The 18,595-nt window shown below is 33.5% G+C and overlaps 1 protein-coding gene across 5 annotated transcripts in view; it reads left to right on the top strand.

Annotated features, from left to right (window-relative positions):
- Nucleotides 1-18,595, top strand: part of FUT8 (fucosyltransferase 8) — a 415,176-nt gene that overhangs the window by 277,014 nt on the left and 119,567 nt on the right. For 4 of the 5 annotated variants that reach the window (XM_036906028.2, XM_036906025.2, XM_057488376.1 and 1 more), the window contains 2 exons: nucleotides 13,994-14,109; nucleotides 14,231-14,393. In XM_036906028.2, coding sequence (XP_036761923.1) covers nucleotides 13,994-14,109; nucleotides 14,231-14,393 — 279 coding nt within the window. Of the gene's footprint in view, nucleotides 1-13,993; nucleotides 14,110-14,230; nucleotides 14,394-17,571; nucleotides 17,660-18,595 lie in introns of those variants that run through there. The other variant, XM_036906032.2, reaches the window with a different exon arrangement.

The raw sequence follows: 18,595 nt of genomic DNA, 5'->3' as shown, positions 1-18,595 counted from the left end.
GTGTTATCAGGTCTATTTGGTACATAAACCCTGACAAAAACTAGGTAATCTGCTATAAATCCAATGCTCAGGTAATACTCTCATCAAAGATTCCTGCCTTTTGAGTACATGAAAAAAATTAGCTCTTAACTATAGATAAATATTGTTGGAATGTAGACATTTCATCCAAAAACCAATAGATGTTAAAAGTAGAATAACTTGAGAAGGCCAGTATCAGATATTATTTAATCAAGAAAAACTAGAATAATATGTCTAAATTTCCTACAACAATCTATATCTTGGACATTTTCTTTCTTTGAAAGTATTCATTTCTTATGACATGGATGAGTTTGTTAAAGTATTTTTGAGTTTTCAAAGCATGAGTTTGTAAAAAAAAAAGTGTGTCAATTGGATTTTTGAGAAAGTAATTGGATGTACCCATATTTCAATTTTATGAATGCTTTATTTTCACTTCTCACTAATCTTTAGCTGGCAACATGATAGAGCTTTGTTACTTTTCCCTACCTTTACCACCTCATTCTTCTTTTATCTCTTGGCTCTGATAAATAGTCAATGATTTTTTGTTAGTTCATTCAAAAAATTTTATGGAGCAAATACTGTGTGTTAGGTACTGGATATAAAATAGTGCCATCACAGATTGCAGTGTAGCAAAGAAGAGCTCCTAAAAAGCACTTACATTAACCAATGGATAATAGTAACAATCTAAAGCATCAATAGGGGATGGATTAAATAGGTTATGGTGTTGTGATAAAATGAGTATTTGTAGCTGTTAATATATATTTATAGAACATTTATAGAACAATGCCTAAGACACTGTCAACAGTGATTGCCTCTACTGTGGGGCAATCCTGAGAGTCTGTGGAGACTAGACTTGTTATTCATTGAATGTAATCTCATACCTCGAACAAGAAGCAAACCTCTATGGATTATATTTTCACTGAAACACTAAGTAAATAAGATTTTTAAAAAATGAGCAGAACACTGAACAAGTAAATAAATAAGCAGTTACACTTTTGTCTAAAAAAAACCTGGAGGTAAAACCTTCAATTATTAAAAAAAAATCACTAGTTATGCTAATTTGTGTTGTCTTGTCCAAAGTGACTTCTGTTAACAGGTACTGTTGTCACATTTGAAGTGAGCAGGGACTGTGATCAGTGTAGTCTTCTGCTTTTGGCCATTGGATGATAAAAGAATGGTCTAATTTACACTTCTATTTCACTTGTCAAAAATAAACATAGTCACAGATTTCCTTGAAGAAATGAACCTGAGATCTATTTAATGTTGATATCATAATATCTTTGAGCTGAATTTGGAAACAGATTATCCTTTATAATTATTCTGTTAAAACTGATGTTGCTAGACCAAAGTCTGTTCCATCTTTGGTTCCATTTTGAATTTTTACACATTAGGTAAAATGGATAAATACAGCCATAAGGAGCAGATCATTTGAATAAAATTATATTTTCTTTCGATAGATGGAGGGTCTGGTCTGGCTTTTCCATCTAATTCAACACACTCTTGGAAAAGCTTGACATTTGAATAAATATAATTATTTTTTGTGCTTTTGCTGGGAATATTTTAGTCCCAAGAAATTCTAACAGAAAAACAATATCTGTGAGTTTTTTAGTATAATTCCAATTTTCAGCTAGTTTAGTTTATATTTATAAATGGCCTTAATTTATATTAGTAGTTTATTGACAATATGCCACTACTGTAGATTCTTTTTATAGATTTTCTTCTCTTTTTTTAATTATTTTTATTGGGTAAGATGATCTTAGCAGCCATAGTCATATATATAGATGATTACAAGTTTAGGTAGATGATGGTCAACTATGTTGGTTAATCTCTTCTAAATAAAAGACATTCCACCTCAAATTTTTATAGCAATATTCTCATATGTAGTATTTTATGATGCTAGAAGTTGAGAGCTACCATAGCATTAATGATGAGCATCTACCCATTTTGCATCTAGTTTTATTAAGTGATGTTCTCTATAATTAATTAGAGAGTACTTCTAATACGTGTATGAAGCTCAGAAAAAAATATAATCTCATGTCCCTATCACTCATACTGAACAATGTTGATATTTTTCCATATTTGCTTCAAATTGCCTGAAAAAGTACATATTACTCCCTTCCTTAATCCTATTTTTCTTCCTCCCTTCCCAAAGATAATCAGTATTCTGAGGCTTGTATATACCTCCTGTCCACAGTTATATTCTTATATTATGTAAATATGTATACATAAAGCATATTGTTTTGTGTTATTTAAATTTATGTGTCATACTACATATATATATTCTTCTGTGACTTTTTTCACTCAACATTGTGATACTTATACAAGGTGATTATACATGAGTGATACTTGTAGACATAGCCATTCTCTATTGACAAATATCTGGTGTTGCCTTGTGTGTGGGTGCTAAGTCTTCTCTATAGTGACCTGAAAGGGCACACAGGCTGAATTTTGGTACATCTTGAACTTTGGAGCAATTTCACTGTATTTTGTAAATGGATTGTTCAAGTTTTACATCTCTATCTTTAGTATGTGTTATGGACTGAAGTATCTACCTTTAGTATATATTATAGTCTGAATTGTAGGTACTCTGCCACCCCAAATTCATATATTGAAGCACTAACCCCAGTAGCTCAGAATGTGATTGTATTTAGAGAAGGGTTTTTAAAGAGGTGCTTAAGTTAAAATGAGGCCATTAGGCAGGCCGTAATCCAATCTGATTTATATCCAAATTCTCCTTATGAGAAGAGGAAATTTGGACACAAAAGACACAGCAGGGAGTTACTCACAGGGAGGAAAGAACTTGTGAGCACACAGAAGGTGGCCATATGCAAGCCAAAGAGGCTTCAGAAGAAATCAAACCTGCCAAATGCCTTGATTCTGGACTTTTATCCTCCATTTGTGGGAAAATAAATTTCTGTTTAAATACCCAGATAACAGTATTTTTTTATGGCAGCCCTAGCCAACTGAAACAGTATGTAAGAGTTCCAGTTTCTCTATATCCTTAATATCAATATCACACTCTAATTGTCAGTCTGATAGGTGAGAAATGGTATTTGTTTTAATTTGAATATTCTGGTTACTAATAAAGTTGATCACTTCTCAGGATTACTAATCAACAAAGTCCTCTTTGAATTGCTAGTTCATATATTTTGCATATGTTTCTATTAGACTGTCTTTTTCTTAATGATTTGAAGAAGTTCTTTATATAATCTAGGTAATAATCTAGGATATTTTCCATTATTCTATCTCCATGTGTCTGTCCTTTGACTTGTCTATGAACTTTATTGCATAGAATTTCCTATTCCTATTCAAGGAAGTTAGATTTATCCATCTTTCTTTTTATGACTTGGACTTTTACAATCTTATTTAAGAAATTCTTCTTTTTCCCAAGGTTGTGAAGAATGTAAAATTTCTTCTATAATTTGATTATCAGACTATTAAATTTTCTCATTTTCCAAGTTGGAAGCCAGATGTCTCATTGATTATTTATTGAATTATTTTTTTTTTTCTTAGCAATTTAGAGGATAACTTTGTCATATATGCTGTGATATACTTTTAGGTGCTTTTTTTCTGTTCCATTAGTCTATTTTTCTGACCTTCTGACAATACCACATTGCTTTCATTAATCTAAAGTTAGGTTTTAGTATCAGGGCAAATCCTCTCTCCTACTTATTATTTTACAAAGTTACCTAGTCTATTTAAGGATTTTAGTCTTTCATATGAATTTTAGGGATCACCTTGTCAAATTCAATTAAAAAAATTTATTTTGTAATTTGTATAAAAATTTTATCTAATTTATAGATCAATTTGAAAATAATTACTTCTTAGGAAAATGTAGAATGTTTTTTCCCATACAAATCCTGTTGCTCTTTTGTTAGATTAATTCCTTAGAACTTTATTATTTTGTTGTTGCTATTTTAAGTGTGATTTTTAAGAAATACACATTTGTAATTTGTGATTATTGCTTGGGAACATTAAACTAATTTTAATACTTTAATATATAGGAAATTAGCAATTTCCTTAAACTCTCTTTAGTGCAATTAGTTTGTACATTATCTTGTTTTTGTACATTAAAGATCATATCATCTATGAATAACAATTGTTTCTTACCTTTCCTATACTTGTAATTATGTCTTCTTTCGTATTACATTGCCTAAGACTTCCAGCACAGTGGTGAATAGTAGTGATAGCAGACATTCCTTCTGTTGTTCTTAACTTTAAAAAGAATACTGATTATTTGATCTATCAAATGTGATACCATGAATTTTTGATACTCTATCAAGTTAGAGTTTACTTTTCATTCCTTATTGTAGAATTTTTAAATGTTTAAAATGATTAAAATTTAAAATTTTGTCAAATCGTATTTTTCCTGTTTGTTTTGATTGTGATGTTATTTACTTCCTTTAATTTGTTAATGAAATGAATTTGCACTAATAGCTTTTCTAATCATAAACCATTTATATTCTTGGTATAAAGTCTAGATGTTTAAGATGTATTTTTTAATGCATTGCTATATTTATGATTATGTCATTAAGGATTTTGAAAATAAGTTTTTAATTGAATTGGCCTTTAATTTTCCTTTCCTTGACCTTTATGCTACTTCTGTGTCAATCTTATACCAATCTCAGGAATGAATTTTGGTACTTCCTCCTTGGAAAAAACTGATCCAGAGAACTGTTTTAAGAAGATTTGTGAAATTCATATATAAAAATACCTAGACCTAAAATTTTTTTTAATTCAATAGATTTTTGAATACTAGTTCAGTTTCTGTTTCTTCTTTAATCTGTTATGGTAATTTAATTTCCTGTAGAAATTATTTATTTTTTCCATGTTTTTAATAAGTGCTTGAAGATATTCATAGTATTTTTTGATGAGTTTTAAAATTCTTTATTTGTGTTTATAATTCCCTTTTCATTACTAATATTGTTTATTTGTGCTTAGATTCTTTTTCTTAATTAAGATCTTTATTGTTCTAACATTTGTCACATAGGGGTTGAAAGTGTTTAAGAAAGGTAGCCTTTTGCAAAGGACACCATCAGCAGAACAAAAAGGCATCCTACAATATGGGAGAATATATTTGTAAATGATGTATCTGACAAGGGGTTAACATCCAGAATATATAAAGAACTCACACACCTCAACACCCAAAAAGCAAATAACCCAATTAAAAAATGGGCAGAGGATATGAACAGACAATTCTCCAAAGAAGAAATTCAGCTGGCCAACAGGCACATGAAAAGATGCTCCTCTTTGCTAATTATCAGGGAAATGTAAATTAAAATCACAATGAGATATCACCTCAGACCACTTAGGATGGCCAACATTGAAAAGACTAGGAACAACAAATGCTGGCGAGGTTCCTCAAAAAACTAAAAATAGAAATACCATTTGACCTAGAAATACCACTCCCAGGAATTTACCCAAAGAAAGCAAGATCTCAAATTCAAAAAGACATATGCACCCCTATGTTTGTCATAGCACTATTTACAATAGCCAAGATATGGAAGCAATCTAAGTGTCCTTCAGTAGATGAATGGATAAAGAAGAAGTGGTACATATACACAATGGAATATTATTCAGCCATAAGAAAGAAAAATATCCTACCATTTGTAACAACATGGATGGAACTAGAGGGTATTATGCTCAATGAAATAAGACAAACACCAAATGATTTCCCTCATTTGTGGAGTCTAACAATGAAGCAAAACTGAAGGAACAAAATAGCAGCAGATTTAGAGTCCAAGAAGGGACTAGTTACCAAGGGGGAAGGGTGGGGCAAGGCAGGTGGGGAGGGAGGGAGAAGGGGATTGAAGGATATTATGATTAGTACACATGGTGTTGGGGGAGGACCATGGGGAAGACAGTATAGCACAGAGAAGACAAGTAGTGACTCTGTGGGATCTTACTACACTGATGGACAGTGACTGCAATGGGGCACGGTGGGGGAGACTCGATATATGGATGAATGTAGTAACCACATTGTTTTTCTTGTGAAACCTTCAGAAGAGTGTATATCAATGATATCTTAATAATATATATATAAAAGCAAATACAATAAAAAAGGTAGCCTTTTAAATGAACTATTAAATTTCATGAAAAATTTATTTCTAATGAGAATAGTTAATTACTCTGAAAGCTTTATAATCATTAGACTTAGGCTACAAATTCACTGTTTTTTCATACTCTAACTGCAAAGCTACTGCTTTTCATATTTTTGGACAGATGCACTGAATTCCTTAAAGAGGGGATATGTATGGGTATTAGAAGGGCAATTTGATATTTGAATAAAAAATTTTGTCAAATGTTGGATTTGATTTGCTAAAATTTTTTGAGTTTTTATCTGTATTCATGAGGATATTAGTCTGCAATTTTCTTTTCTTATGACATCTTTCCCTGCTTTTGCTATCAGAATAATACTGACTTCATAGAATAAGTTGGGAAATATTTTATCGACGAATTTCATCAAATGCTTTACCAGAATGTTTTGAGATATAATCTATGATATGTCTTATTCTATCAGTGTGGTGTATTACATTTAATTATTTGAATATGTTGAGCTATCCTTGCATCTCAGGGATGAATTCTACTCTGTCATGATGTATGACCCTTTTAATGTGCTGTTTAATTTGGTTTGATAGTATTTTGTTGAGAATTTTTTCATTTATATTCATCAGGGATATCAGCTTGTATTTTTCTTTTCTTGTAATGTCTATATCTGGCTTTGGTAGCAGGCCACATAACTCTGGCCACATAAAATGAGTTTTGGAGAGTCCCCTCATCAATTTTTTGGAAGAGTTTGAGAGAGATTAGCATTAGTTTATCTTTAAATGTGTTGTAGAATTCACCTGTGAAGCTATCTGGTAGGATATTTCTTTGTTGGGAGGTTTTTATTGACTCAGTCTCCTTACTCATTTAAATCTATTCAAACTTTCTATTTTTTCATGATTTAGTCTTGGTAGATTGCCTATTAGGTATTGATCCATTTCTCCTCAGGTGTTCAATTTGATGGCATATATTTGTTCATAGTAGTCTCTTATGATCCTTTAAATTTCTGTGGTATCAGTTGTAATCTTATCATTCCTTCTAATTTTATTTTTTTGAGTCCTCTTTTCTTGGTAAGTCTAGCTAAGTTTATTAATTTTGTTAATATTTTGAAAAACAAACTCTTAGTTTCATTGATCTTTTCTATTGTTTTCCTCTTCTCAGTTTCATTTATTCTGCTCTGATCCTTGCTATTTCCTTCCTTCTGTGAACCTGGCATTAGTTTGTTCTTTTTCTGTTTCTTCGAGATACCAATTTAGGTTGTTTATTTGAGATCTCTTTTATTAATCACTGTCAGCTGTCCTCTTAAATCTGCTTTTCTGCACTCCATATGTTCTGGCATGTTGTTTTTCCATGTTCACTTGTTTCAAGATTTTCTTTAATTTCTCTTGATTTTTTCTTTGATCCATTTTTTATTCAGGAACATGTTTAATTTTCATATGTTTGTGATTTTGCAGTTTTTTCTCCTGTTATTAATTTGTAGTTCATACCACTTCGTCAGAAAAGACACTTGGTATAATTTCAGCCTTCTACATTTGCTAAGACATTTTTTTGTGACCTAACATATGAGCGGTCAGGAGAATGTAGCAGAAGTTCTTGAGAAGAATGTGTGTTTTGTTGCTGTTGGATGGACTATTCTGTATCTGCCTATGAGGTCCATTTTGTCTAAAGTGTAGTTCAAGTTCAGTGTTTGCTTATTGATTTTCTGTTTCTGTGATCAATCCATTTTTGAAATTGGAGTCCCATAATACTAGTGAAAACTTCTACAATTGTATTGTCTACTTCTCCCTTCAGATCTGGTAGTATTTGCTTAATATATTTAGGTACACTGATATTGGGTATGTATATATTTGCAATTGTCATATGAGCTTCAAGGATTGACTCCTTTATCATTCTGTAATGAACTTCTTTGTCATATTACAGTTTTTGACGTAAAGTCTGTTTTGTCCAATGTGAGTATAGGTACTCCTGCTCTCTTTTGGTTAACATTTTCATGGAATATCTTTTTCCATTCCTTCCAGCCTGTGTTTATCTTTAAAGCTGATGTAAGTCTCTTATAAGTAAGCAGCTTATAGTTGGATCTTGCTTTTTAATCTATTCAGTCACTCTATTGCCTTTTGATTGGAGAATTTAATCCATTTAAATTTAAAGTAATTATTGATAGGTAAGAACTAACTAATACCATTATAATAATTATTTTCTGGCTGTTTTAAATTCTTTTTTCCTTTCTTACTCTCTTGCTGTTTTCCTTTGTGACTTTTCATTCTCCTTGGTGGTATTCTTTGATCTCTTCTCTCTATCTCTTATGTACCTACTGTTGGTTTTTGTTTTGTAGTTAACATGAAGGTTACGTTAAGCACCTTATATATAGATATAATCACCTATTTTAAGCTGATTACAACTTAACTTTGAGAATATTAGAAAACTCTACCCTTTTACCCCCTCCCTCTATTTTAGTTTTTGATGTTACAGTTTACATCTTTTTAAATTGTGTGGGGATTAACAAATAATTCTAAAGTTATTTTTAACATGTTAACCTTTATACCAGGATGAAATGATAAAAAAAACCCCACCATATTACAGTATTGTAGTATTCTGAATTTGACTATATACTTTCTTTACCACTGTAAATATTTATATTTTCATATGCTTTCATTTACTAATTAGCATTTTTTCATTTGCGCTTGAAAGTCTTTCATCATTGAAGTCCCTACAGTCCTTGAAGGCTGGTCTAGCGGTGATGAACTCCCTGAGCTTTAATTTATCTGGGAAAATATCTATCTTTCATTTTTGAAGGACAACTTTGACACATAAAGTATTCTTGGTTGGTAGTATTTTTCTTTCAGCACTTTGAATACATCATCCCATTCTCTCCTGACCTGGAAGTTTTCTGCTGAGAAAACTGATAGCCTCATGGGGGTTCCCTTGTATGTGAGCTGTTTTTCTTTCTTTTGCTGCTTTTAAATTCTCTCTTGTTTTTGTTTTAAACGATTTTATTGTAATGTGTCTTTGAGAAGATCTTTTTAGGTTGAAACAAGCTTCATGAACATGGATGTCAAAATGTTTTGCCAAATTTGGGAAGTTATTTCTTTAAATAAGCTTTCTTCTCCTTTTTCCTTCTCTTTTACTTCTGGGACTCCAATAACCAGATTGTTTCTCTTATGGAATCCTATAATTTATATAGTCTTTCTTCACTCTTTTTCATTCTTTTTTCTTTTTGTTCCTCTGTCTGGATCATTTCAGATGACCTGTCTTCAAGTTCACTAAATCTTTCTTCTGCTTGGTCAAGTCTGAGTTGAAGGTCTCTATTAAATTTTTCAGTTTAAACATATTTTTCAGCTATAGGACTACTGCTTTTTGTTTGCTTGTTTATGGTTTCTATTTCTTTGTTGAACTTTCTATTTTATTCATGCATTTTTTTTCAAATTTTACTAGTTGTCCATCTGCATTTCTTCTAATTCACTGAATTCCTTTTGGAGGATTATTCTGAAAGATTCATAGACAGTAGATCTTCATTTCTTTAGGGTTAGTTATTGGAGCTTTATTACTTTCTTTTGATGGTGCCATCTTTACCTGATTCTTAATGATCCATATATTCTTGTGTTTGTATCTGCTCATTTAAGGAAGCAGTATCTTTTCTAGCCTTTATAGGTTTGTTTCAGCAGAAGAAAGAACTTAACAGTCAGCTTAGCTTTGGGCTTTGGACAGGTAGCTGGTAGAGGCTTGGGAGAAGCAGTGCTTGCTCTCATGTCACTAGCTGGATGGAGCCAATGTCTGTGCTCTGAGGTTTGAGTGGGGGGTTTGCTGTCATTGTTCTGCAGTCAGATGTGTCTGATGGCTGGGCTCTGCATTTGAGCATAACCACTGGCTGGGATCTGTGTTCAGGCAGAGTTGCATGCTGGGCTTTGCAGTCACCTCTGGTTGGACAGGTTACTGGCTGTGCTCCACTGTTTGGCAGTGTCTTTTGCCATGCTTTCTGTTGGGCAGGGCTGCCAGCTATACCCCACAGTTGGGGTGCATGGGTGCTGGAGGCTGTGCTACATATTTGGGTAGGATTGCTTTCTCAGCTCACTGGTTAGATGGAGTCATAAGCTATGGTTTGTGATTAGGTGGGATGGCTGGCTAGCTACTCTACCTGGGTGAGTTTGCAGGCTATGCTCAGCAAATGAATGGGGCTGGAGGCTGGCCTCCACTGACAGGCGGTACTATAGGCTAGACTTCAAGGCTTTCCAGGGTCATTGTTTGGACTCCTTGGTCAGTGCTCATGCTCTGCAGTTGTATAAAGTTGTTAGCTTAGAGTTCTTCCTAAGTGTCACTATAGGTTGGGCTCCAGAGCTGGCCAGGTTCTGGAGCTGGGCAACCTAGTAAGGCAGTGCTGGAGGCTATGCTAAGAAATAAGGTGGTGCTGCTGGCTTGGCTCCCTGTCCAAATGGGGCCATAGAATAGGCTCTGTGGCTCCTTGGGGTCCTGGCTAGGATTCCTGGTCAGGTGGGGTTGGAGGCTATGCTTAGCAGTTGGGTGAGGCTACTGACTTCCTTTCCTGCCCAGGTGGTAGTAGGATGTGCTGCCCATGACTGCTTGGCATCTTGGACCAGGCTTCCTTCTTCCAGGTTTGCAGTTGGGTGTGGCCAGTAATTTGCTTCCCTGCATAGGTGGCCTGTAGGGTGTTCTGCAGTTGAGTGGCACTGATGACTGGCTTCCTTGTCTAGGTGAGGCTCTAGAATGGACTCCTCTGCTTAGACAGCATTCCAGTTAGGGACCCAAACCAGGCAGAACTGCCAACCTAACTTCCTGGCTAGTTGGGTCCAGTGCCTCAGCTCTGCAAATGGCCGGAGTTGCAGGTTGGGATCTCCACTCAGGCATTAGTTGCCCCACAACTAGCAGAAACACAGTCTGCCAAGATTACACACTTGTTGTTGTGAGCCCCTTCACCCTTCTCTATCTCTAGCTGAATCCTTAGTAATCCCCCTGATGTAGTACTTAAGTAGGACTCCCCAGAAGCATTTGGAATGATGGGAAGTTTGAAGTCCCCTTGTACACTCCTTTACCCATTGAGGAAATTGCAGGCCTGGGGGAGACCCTCAGTGCTGCACAGCCCTGACCTGGGAGAGGAGCAAAGTGAAACTGCCTCTCTTATGCTTCTACTGTAGTTTCTCTTGTTTTTTTGTGGTCCAAAGGTATGCTTTAGCCTCACTACCATGTCCTGGGATCTTCACACAGGTATCTTGTTTATGGATAGTTGCTAGTTGCTCTTTTCCTGAGGAGTACCAAAGTCAGGAACCACTATTTTGCTGTCTTTCTAATGTCAGTCTCCTGATTCCAGTTTTATTAAACCATGTCTCATACATTTTTATGGATTTCCAGTTGTTTCAGGCATAATGGAATATCTGATCTCTGTTACTTCAACTTGGCCAGGAGATGTCCTATATATTTTTTCATAGTGAGTATAATTAAAAAAAAAATTCAGTTCCCAAATATTCAGATAAAGAGACTATTCTTGCAGATTGACTCATTTATGGATGGGCTTTGGAAAAAATATACTTTTTTTTGCATTGGCATCTCTATTTTCTTTATTTACAGGTTATCCACAGTTGGATTAGATTTTTGTATGTAATAATATAATAAAATCACTAATTTGTTTATGTGTTATAAAAATTAGATTGCACTTAGTACTTAATGGAAATCTGCTGAAAAGATCTTATGCTATTTTTTTCATGCTTGTTTGTCCCTGATGTTATTTCATCAATGTGTGAAGAAATGAGGTAAAAAAGGAGAACCTGGACATATCTTTCTATTCTCTGAAATTTTATATCACTAAATTGTGTTCTAGAAAAGGACATTCTTGTCCTGTGGCATATTGCTGCCAAAGTAGATTCCAAGAGGTAGTAGTTTTATTCTGTTTTTAAATTATTTCATAGGAACTAGCTATCTGTTTCAGAAAGAGATTAAGAGGCAAATTTTTAAACATATATACCTGGAAATGCCTCATTTATAAATGTTTACACATTTGTGCTCATAAATTGGGTAATTGTACACCTAACAATTCTATTTGTTTTATCATTATTCACCTTCTGTGTATACAAATGAAGGCTTTTTAATTCAAATTCTGTAGCCTGGGACACTTGTGATTGGAGAATGGTTATTTTTCATGTTCCTATTTAATGTTAATGCATACAATTTCATGTCAAATTATAGAATACCATATTTACTCTGGTATAGCTGTAACAAGAGCTTCTTTACTAACCATGTAGTCTAAAGTGGCAATAATAGTGTGCTTTCATCTGTTATAATTTTTAGTAATATAAAAATTTTTATAATATAAAAAAATTTAGAAAAGGTATTAAAAAATCTCATTAGAGTATTTACATCAAAGGACTAAGTTAACATCTGAATTGCAGTTCTGCTAAGTATAATTAAAAAATTAAGTTCCATTAAAATGATTTTGGTGGTAAGGATAGGTACTCCAGACATTTTGAGATTACAGCTCATCTCTAAGATGAGTGAACTCAGATACAATAGTCCTGATAGTTTATTGCCAGGCACTGTGTTAAGTACTTTTATGGACATTTTTTCATTTAAGTATATTTTGGAAGAAAAATCATCCATTATTTAATTTCCACAGCAGTTTTGCAAAAGTACATATGCATATGCATGCGAATATATATATGTATTAGTTTCTGGTTGCTGCAGTAACAGATACCACACACTTCATGGCTTAAAATGACAGAAATTTTAAGTTTGAGATCTTTTCAGCAGATTTCCATTAAGTACAAAATGTTATCGTCTTATAGTTTGGGAGAGCAGATGTCTGAAATGAGTTTCACTGGACCAAAGCCAAGGTTTCAGCAGTGCTACATTGCCCAGGGAAGCTGGAAGGGAGAATCTGTTTCCTTGACTTTTGCAACTTCTGAAGAAGCATTCCTTATATGTGTTGCTCATGATCCCTTCCTACATCTTCAAAACTAATAGTAACATCACCTTTTCCTGTTTTGTAATTAAACCTCCCTCTTATAAGAACATCCGAGATTACAGTTATAGCCCACCTAGATAATCCAAGACTGTCTCCCCATTTCAAGATTGTTAAACTTAATCATATGTTTAGAGTTTCTTTTGCTATATGAGGTAGCACTTATAGTTCCAGAATTAAGATGTAGCTATCTTTTACAGCCAAAATGGAGTACCAAATACTGCCAAAAGTCACATAAAAGCAAAATATGTTGGAAACAAGTACAGTTTGGAAAGAAGTTGTAAGACAGGTTGCTAATATAAGCAAGAGATCCTGGAATTCCTCTGCTGGGTTCCAACATTTTGTATCGTTGACTGTTATTTTTAGTTTCTGATAGAAACAAACAATATTAATCTTCAGGGTTTTTTCTGATATAATTTATCCTCTACTCTTGTTTCTCCCTTCCCTGTAAAATCAGTGCTTAGTAATCTACGATAATGAGTTCATGATCAGACAACAGATTTACATAACCCAATATTTTGTGATTAATTTAGAAACAACTTTCTTAGATATTTGAGCATAGAAGCATGTTCAGATATGTGCTTTCTTACTCCCTTAAGCCTTTTTGTTACTCTCCTCTTCACTTTCGTTATTCTCAACACTAATGAAGAACTGACCACTTTGCCACTGATGGTGTTATTCTATGTAATACGATGAGAGTTTTTAGGAGACAGTTTTAAAGGTTCCTTAGTTTCCAGAAGATCATATAGATCTCTTAACTAGATTATTTTTTTTCTGTTTTTGTTCATTATCATACCAGTGTTTACAATTTATCTTATACCTTTGGAGAAAAAATTTAATTTCGTACTTCTAATATATGGTTTAGTGACTTCTAGAATTACCAATAAATCTGTTTTAGCAAAGTGAGCATGTATTTGGTGCATAATTTATAAGCTAAATGTTTACATTTTCTTCACTAAACTACAGGATACCAGAAGGCCCCATTGATCAGGGGCCGGCTTCAGGAAGGGTTCGTGCTTTAGAAGAGCAGCTTGTGAAGGCCAAAGAACAGATTGAGAATTATAAGAAACAGACTAGAAATGGTAGGTGACTATACAGTGTTTTTCCTCTTAAATGTAATTGATATTAGCATAAATAAATAATAGAAAATTTTCTTTCATCGAAATATTGGAAATATTGATATTCTGTATTCTTTGCCCATAGGTCTTGGGAAGGATCATGAAATCCTACGGAGGAGGATTGAAAATGGAGCTAAAGAGCTCTGGTATTTTCTACAAAGTGAATTGAAGAAATTAAAGAATTTAGAAGGACTTGAACTCCAAAGACATGCAGATGAATTTCTGACAGATTTAGGACATCATGAAAGGTACCACTCTTCCTTTACATTTCATTTGGGCTTTAGTAAATATTATAATCTAAAAATGGGAAACTGGAACTTTTGTTAATTTCCCTGCTGAATGGTAAATGATACCTACCATATCCGAGAACAGGAGAGTACCTGAGGCCTCAAAGGACAATAACTACCAAATGTAGTCTATCAATTAAAATATATCACCAGAAAAATACTATTTAAAATGTGTTTCTAGAAATCTTTATGCCCTAAGTAAACTCTGAAGTTAGTGGAGTTAGCCTACACTACATTAAAATACTTTCCTGCAAATTTCATTTATATATAATCAATATTTTAAGTGGAGTGTGCAGTTTTACATTATAGTACATTGGAATGCATAGTGAGGCTGGCAGATACGTTTCTAATTCAAACATTTTAGAACTTTCAAATAGCACCTTCTTAGGATTTCTAATTAAAGTTTAATAGATTTTTAATAAAAGGGAGCTTTCTGTAAATAGTTCTTCCAGTTAGTTGCTAGAAAGAACCTAAAATCTGTCTAGTTAGATTTGTTTCTCCTGTTCACACATTTCTGAAAATAATGTAGTTTATCTTTCATAGAAAAGAAAACATTTTGGTGCTGGTATATTCTTGCAGAACAAAATATATCTGAGAATCATTATAAATACAGGGAAAGCTGTCCTTAGCCTATTATATCTACAAGTCTCTGTTCCCAGTAGGATTATGATGGCAATTACTGTCTTATTAGTAAGCATTAAAAGAAAAATTGTTGTATTAATATGACTTACCACTGTGAAAAGGAAAAGGATTACCCCACAACCAAGAGATTCACATATATTAGCATCATCAACAATAGAGTGGCAGTTTTGAAATACTGCTCTACTATTTTAAGTGAAATTACAAATAAAATTTGTCAGTTTGTTGGGATCATTTTAGTATTAATGAATCTACAGAAATAAGAGAGCACAAATTTAAGGGGTATTAAATTATAAGGCCACGCATTTGGCATTGAATTTGAAAGGTTTAGTCTAGTGTAATCAAGCCATACTTAGACCATTAGGCCAAATGCTGACTAATTTTATCCTTATTGCTTCTCTTCCCTAAAGCTGATTCTAGGCACTAGGATTTTGTTAATTGGGTCTGTGTTCCTTGTGCTTCACTTATCGAAGTTTTATAGGAAAATGCAGATCTGAAGATGGTTTGAGTTGGGTAGACTATGTGAATTTTGGCTACTGACTTCTAATGGAATGTTTAAAGTTTGAGTGATTAATTACTTGAGAATTTAATGTTCAGGTCTTTTCTAAATCAAAATAATTATTTAAATAATTATTTTGTACATATAATTTGTGCTTATAATTTGTGGCTATATGTAAAAATGGAAAAATATGTACAAATGGATGAAGTTGGGCCCTGAAAGATTTTTGCAAATTGAATTCCACTTTAAATGTATTACAGTTCTTGACATTACCTTTTGTTAAATAATAATATTTCACTAGAAACAAAAATGGAAAATTACCTGAAGTACCCACATCAATTTCTTTGCTGACTTAAGCAGAAATTATAATGAACTTGGAATACAACTTAATTTTGACAACTTAAAGTAATTTAACTTCAGGCAGCCATATTAGAATGCAGTGATAAAAATAATGAGCAAAGCACATTAGAGAAATAACCTTTATAGTAATGAATGTGCAAATAGGATTTGTATGTATATAGAATATGCCATCTTAACTGATAATTTTCAAGATCCTTAAGTGTAAGAATCGAAATTAAAACAGACTTTTATATTTGCCTCTGGTGACTTTTACATTACACAGAAGTCCCTATTTCATTTTTAAACTTGCCCCAATACAGTGTATATGTTGTCTCTGGGCTGACATAGCTTGTGTTCTCTGAGAAGTCAGAGGTTGAGTCCATCCATTTTCTTATTCAGATTTTTCTATAAATTGCTCTTACCATTTTTTTGTTTCAGAAAGACATTAATTATAGTTGACCCCTGAACAACATGGTTTTGAAATGCATGGGTCCACTTATACATAGATTTGTGGCAATTTGAAGAAGTGTTTTTTCTCCAACTTATTTTAAGAATATAGTACATAATATATGTAACATAGAAAATATATGTTAGTTAACTCTATATGTTAACAGTAAGGCTTCCAGCTGTTAATAGTTAAGTTTTCGGGGAGTCAAAAATTATACATGGATTTTCAACTGTGCAGTGGTTGGGGATGGGAGTTTGGCAGCCCTAATCCCTGCATTGTTCCAGGGTAAGCTGTATAGGGAGAAAACTTACAGGCTTTTGTTTCTTCAGGAGGAATTTCTTTCTTTCTTCAAACTTTGTTCTGATAGAAACACTCTTTTTTCTTCCTAATTAGCTTTATTATGGCATAACTTATATACAGTAAGACATATGTATCTTAGTTTATAGTTATGTGAGTTTTGAAAAGTGCCCAGAGTTTAGTTTTGTAAAACCATCACCACAATTAAGATATAGAACATCGCTACTTTCCTAGGAAATTCCTCATGCCCCTTTGTAGTCAACACCTCCCAAATCCCTACTCCCTGGCAGTCACTAGATCTGTTTCCTGCCCCTATAATTTTGCTTTTTCCAGAAATTTATGTAAATGAAGTCATACACTATATAGTTTTTTGAGTGTGGTTTCTTTCACTTGGCATAATGCATTTGAGATTTACCCCTGTTGTTTTGTATATTGGTAGTTCATTCCTTTTTCCTTGGCGATCATGAGTAAACCATTATAAACATTAATGTATGTGTTTTTGTGGAAGTATGTTTTCATTTCTTATGGATTAATATCTAGAAGTGGGATTGATGGGTCATATGTTGAGTATGTGTTTAATTTGATTAGACACTGCCAAGCTGTTTTCAAAGTGATGGTACTCTTTTGCATTCTCATCAGCAATGTGTTAAGATTTCCAGTTGGGTCTGTATCCTTGTCTGCACTTGGTATTGTTAGCTTTCATTTTCCCCTCACCATCCTAATAGGAGTATAGTTGTATATCTTTGTGGTTTTAATTTTCATTTCCTTACTAATGATATTGAGCATCTTTTAATATGTTTATTTGCCATCCATATCTGATCCCTGGTAAAGTACTCAAATCACATGCTTAATTTGGGTGGGGGGAGTGTTTGTCTTATTACTGAGTTGTAAGCATTCTTCATTTATTCTAGATACAAGTTTTACTGGTGCATTTTAGAAAGCTGTTTCTGAGAGCCATGTGAAGGAAAGCCTTGTGTCAGGAAATTAGGATTTTAAGAAATCCAAGTAAGTAATAATGAGCTTCTGGGTACTTGCACCAGGGATAGAGAGAAAGGGATAAGTGTGTGAAAAATAGAAGCTGCAGGATTTGGTGACTGATCTGATGTTGGGAGAAGGGGGAGTCAAAAGTAATTGAGAACTTGCATTTTGCTAGGAGGATAACTTTCTTGAGTGGAGATCATTGTTTCTTGTGTAGTAATTTGACTTTTCTCCCTGACAAATTATAATCTCCTGAGGACTAGAATTCTTAACTTCAACATCTTCTCTTCTCCACAGTGCTAAGTACTCACTATTTAGTTAGCATTCAGTAAGTTATGTCTTTTTTATTGGTTGGGTGACAGGTTTGTGCCTTCTTTGACTGATTATTCCACACTCTACTTTGTGCTTTTATGTAAGAATAAAATTTTGTTCCATTGAAAGATCTGTGAAAATTATGCAACTAAAGAAAATTATGTAATTGAGGTCAAAATATTCTCCAGCAACTGAGAATCCAAAAAGGTGTGTATAGCAACTTACAGGAGAAAAGTACTGAATAGAACTGGAAGCTCTAATTAATTTTAACAGTGGTTTGCAAAAGGAAGTGTATCAGTTAGAAGTCAAAGAGTGTATAGAGAGAGAAAACTGAGGGTTAATACAAAGCATTAGCAGGGTCATATGGATAGGAAGTATGGGACTAGAAGGAAACCTGACATTGAAGGATTTTTGTACTTAATGCCCTTGATGTCATGTTTGATTCACTTTGAAGGATTGAAGTGATGCCTGCATCTAAAAGTAGTCTTAAGACATAGTTACACATGAATCCCTAAAAATATCATAGATTTTCTGGTTCGGAGTGCATTGATACTAAGCAATAGGGAATGGACTTTCTTTTAACTGACTGTGCCTGATAAAAAACAATGTTTTTTTACCAAATGTATCTAATCATGTGTTTACATTTCATAG

Source organism: Manis pentadactyla, chromosome 11, assembly GCF_030020395.1.
Source record: "Manis pentadactyla isolate mManPen7 chromosome 11, mManPen7.hap1, whole genome shotgun sequence".
Classification (NCBI taxonomy): Eukaryota; Metazoa; Chordata; class Mammalia; order Pholidota; family Manidae; genus Manis; species Manis pentadactyla.
The sequence above is the reverse complement of the archived record's forward strand: the minus strand, read 5'-3'. Positions and strand labels throughout refer to the sequence as shown.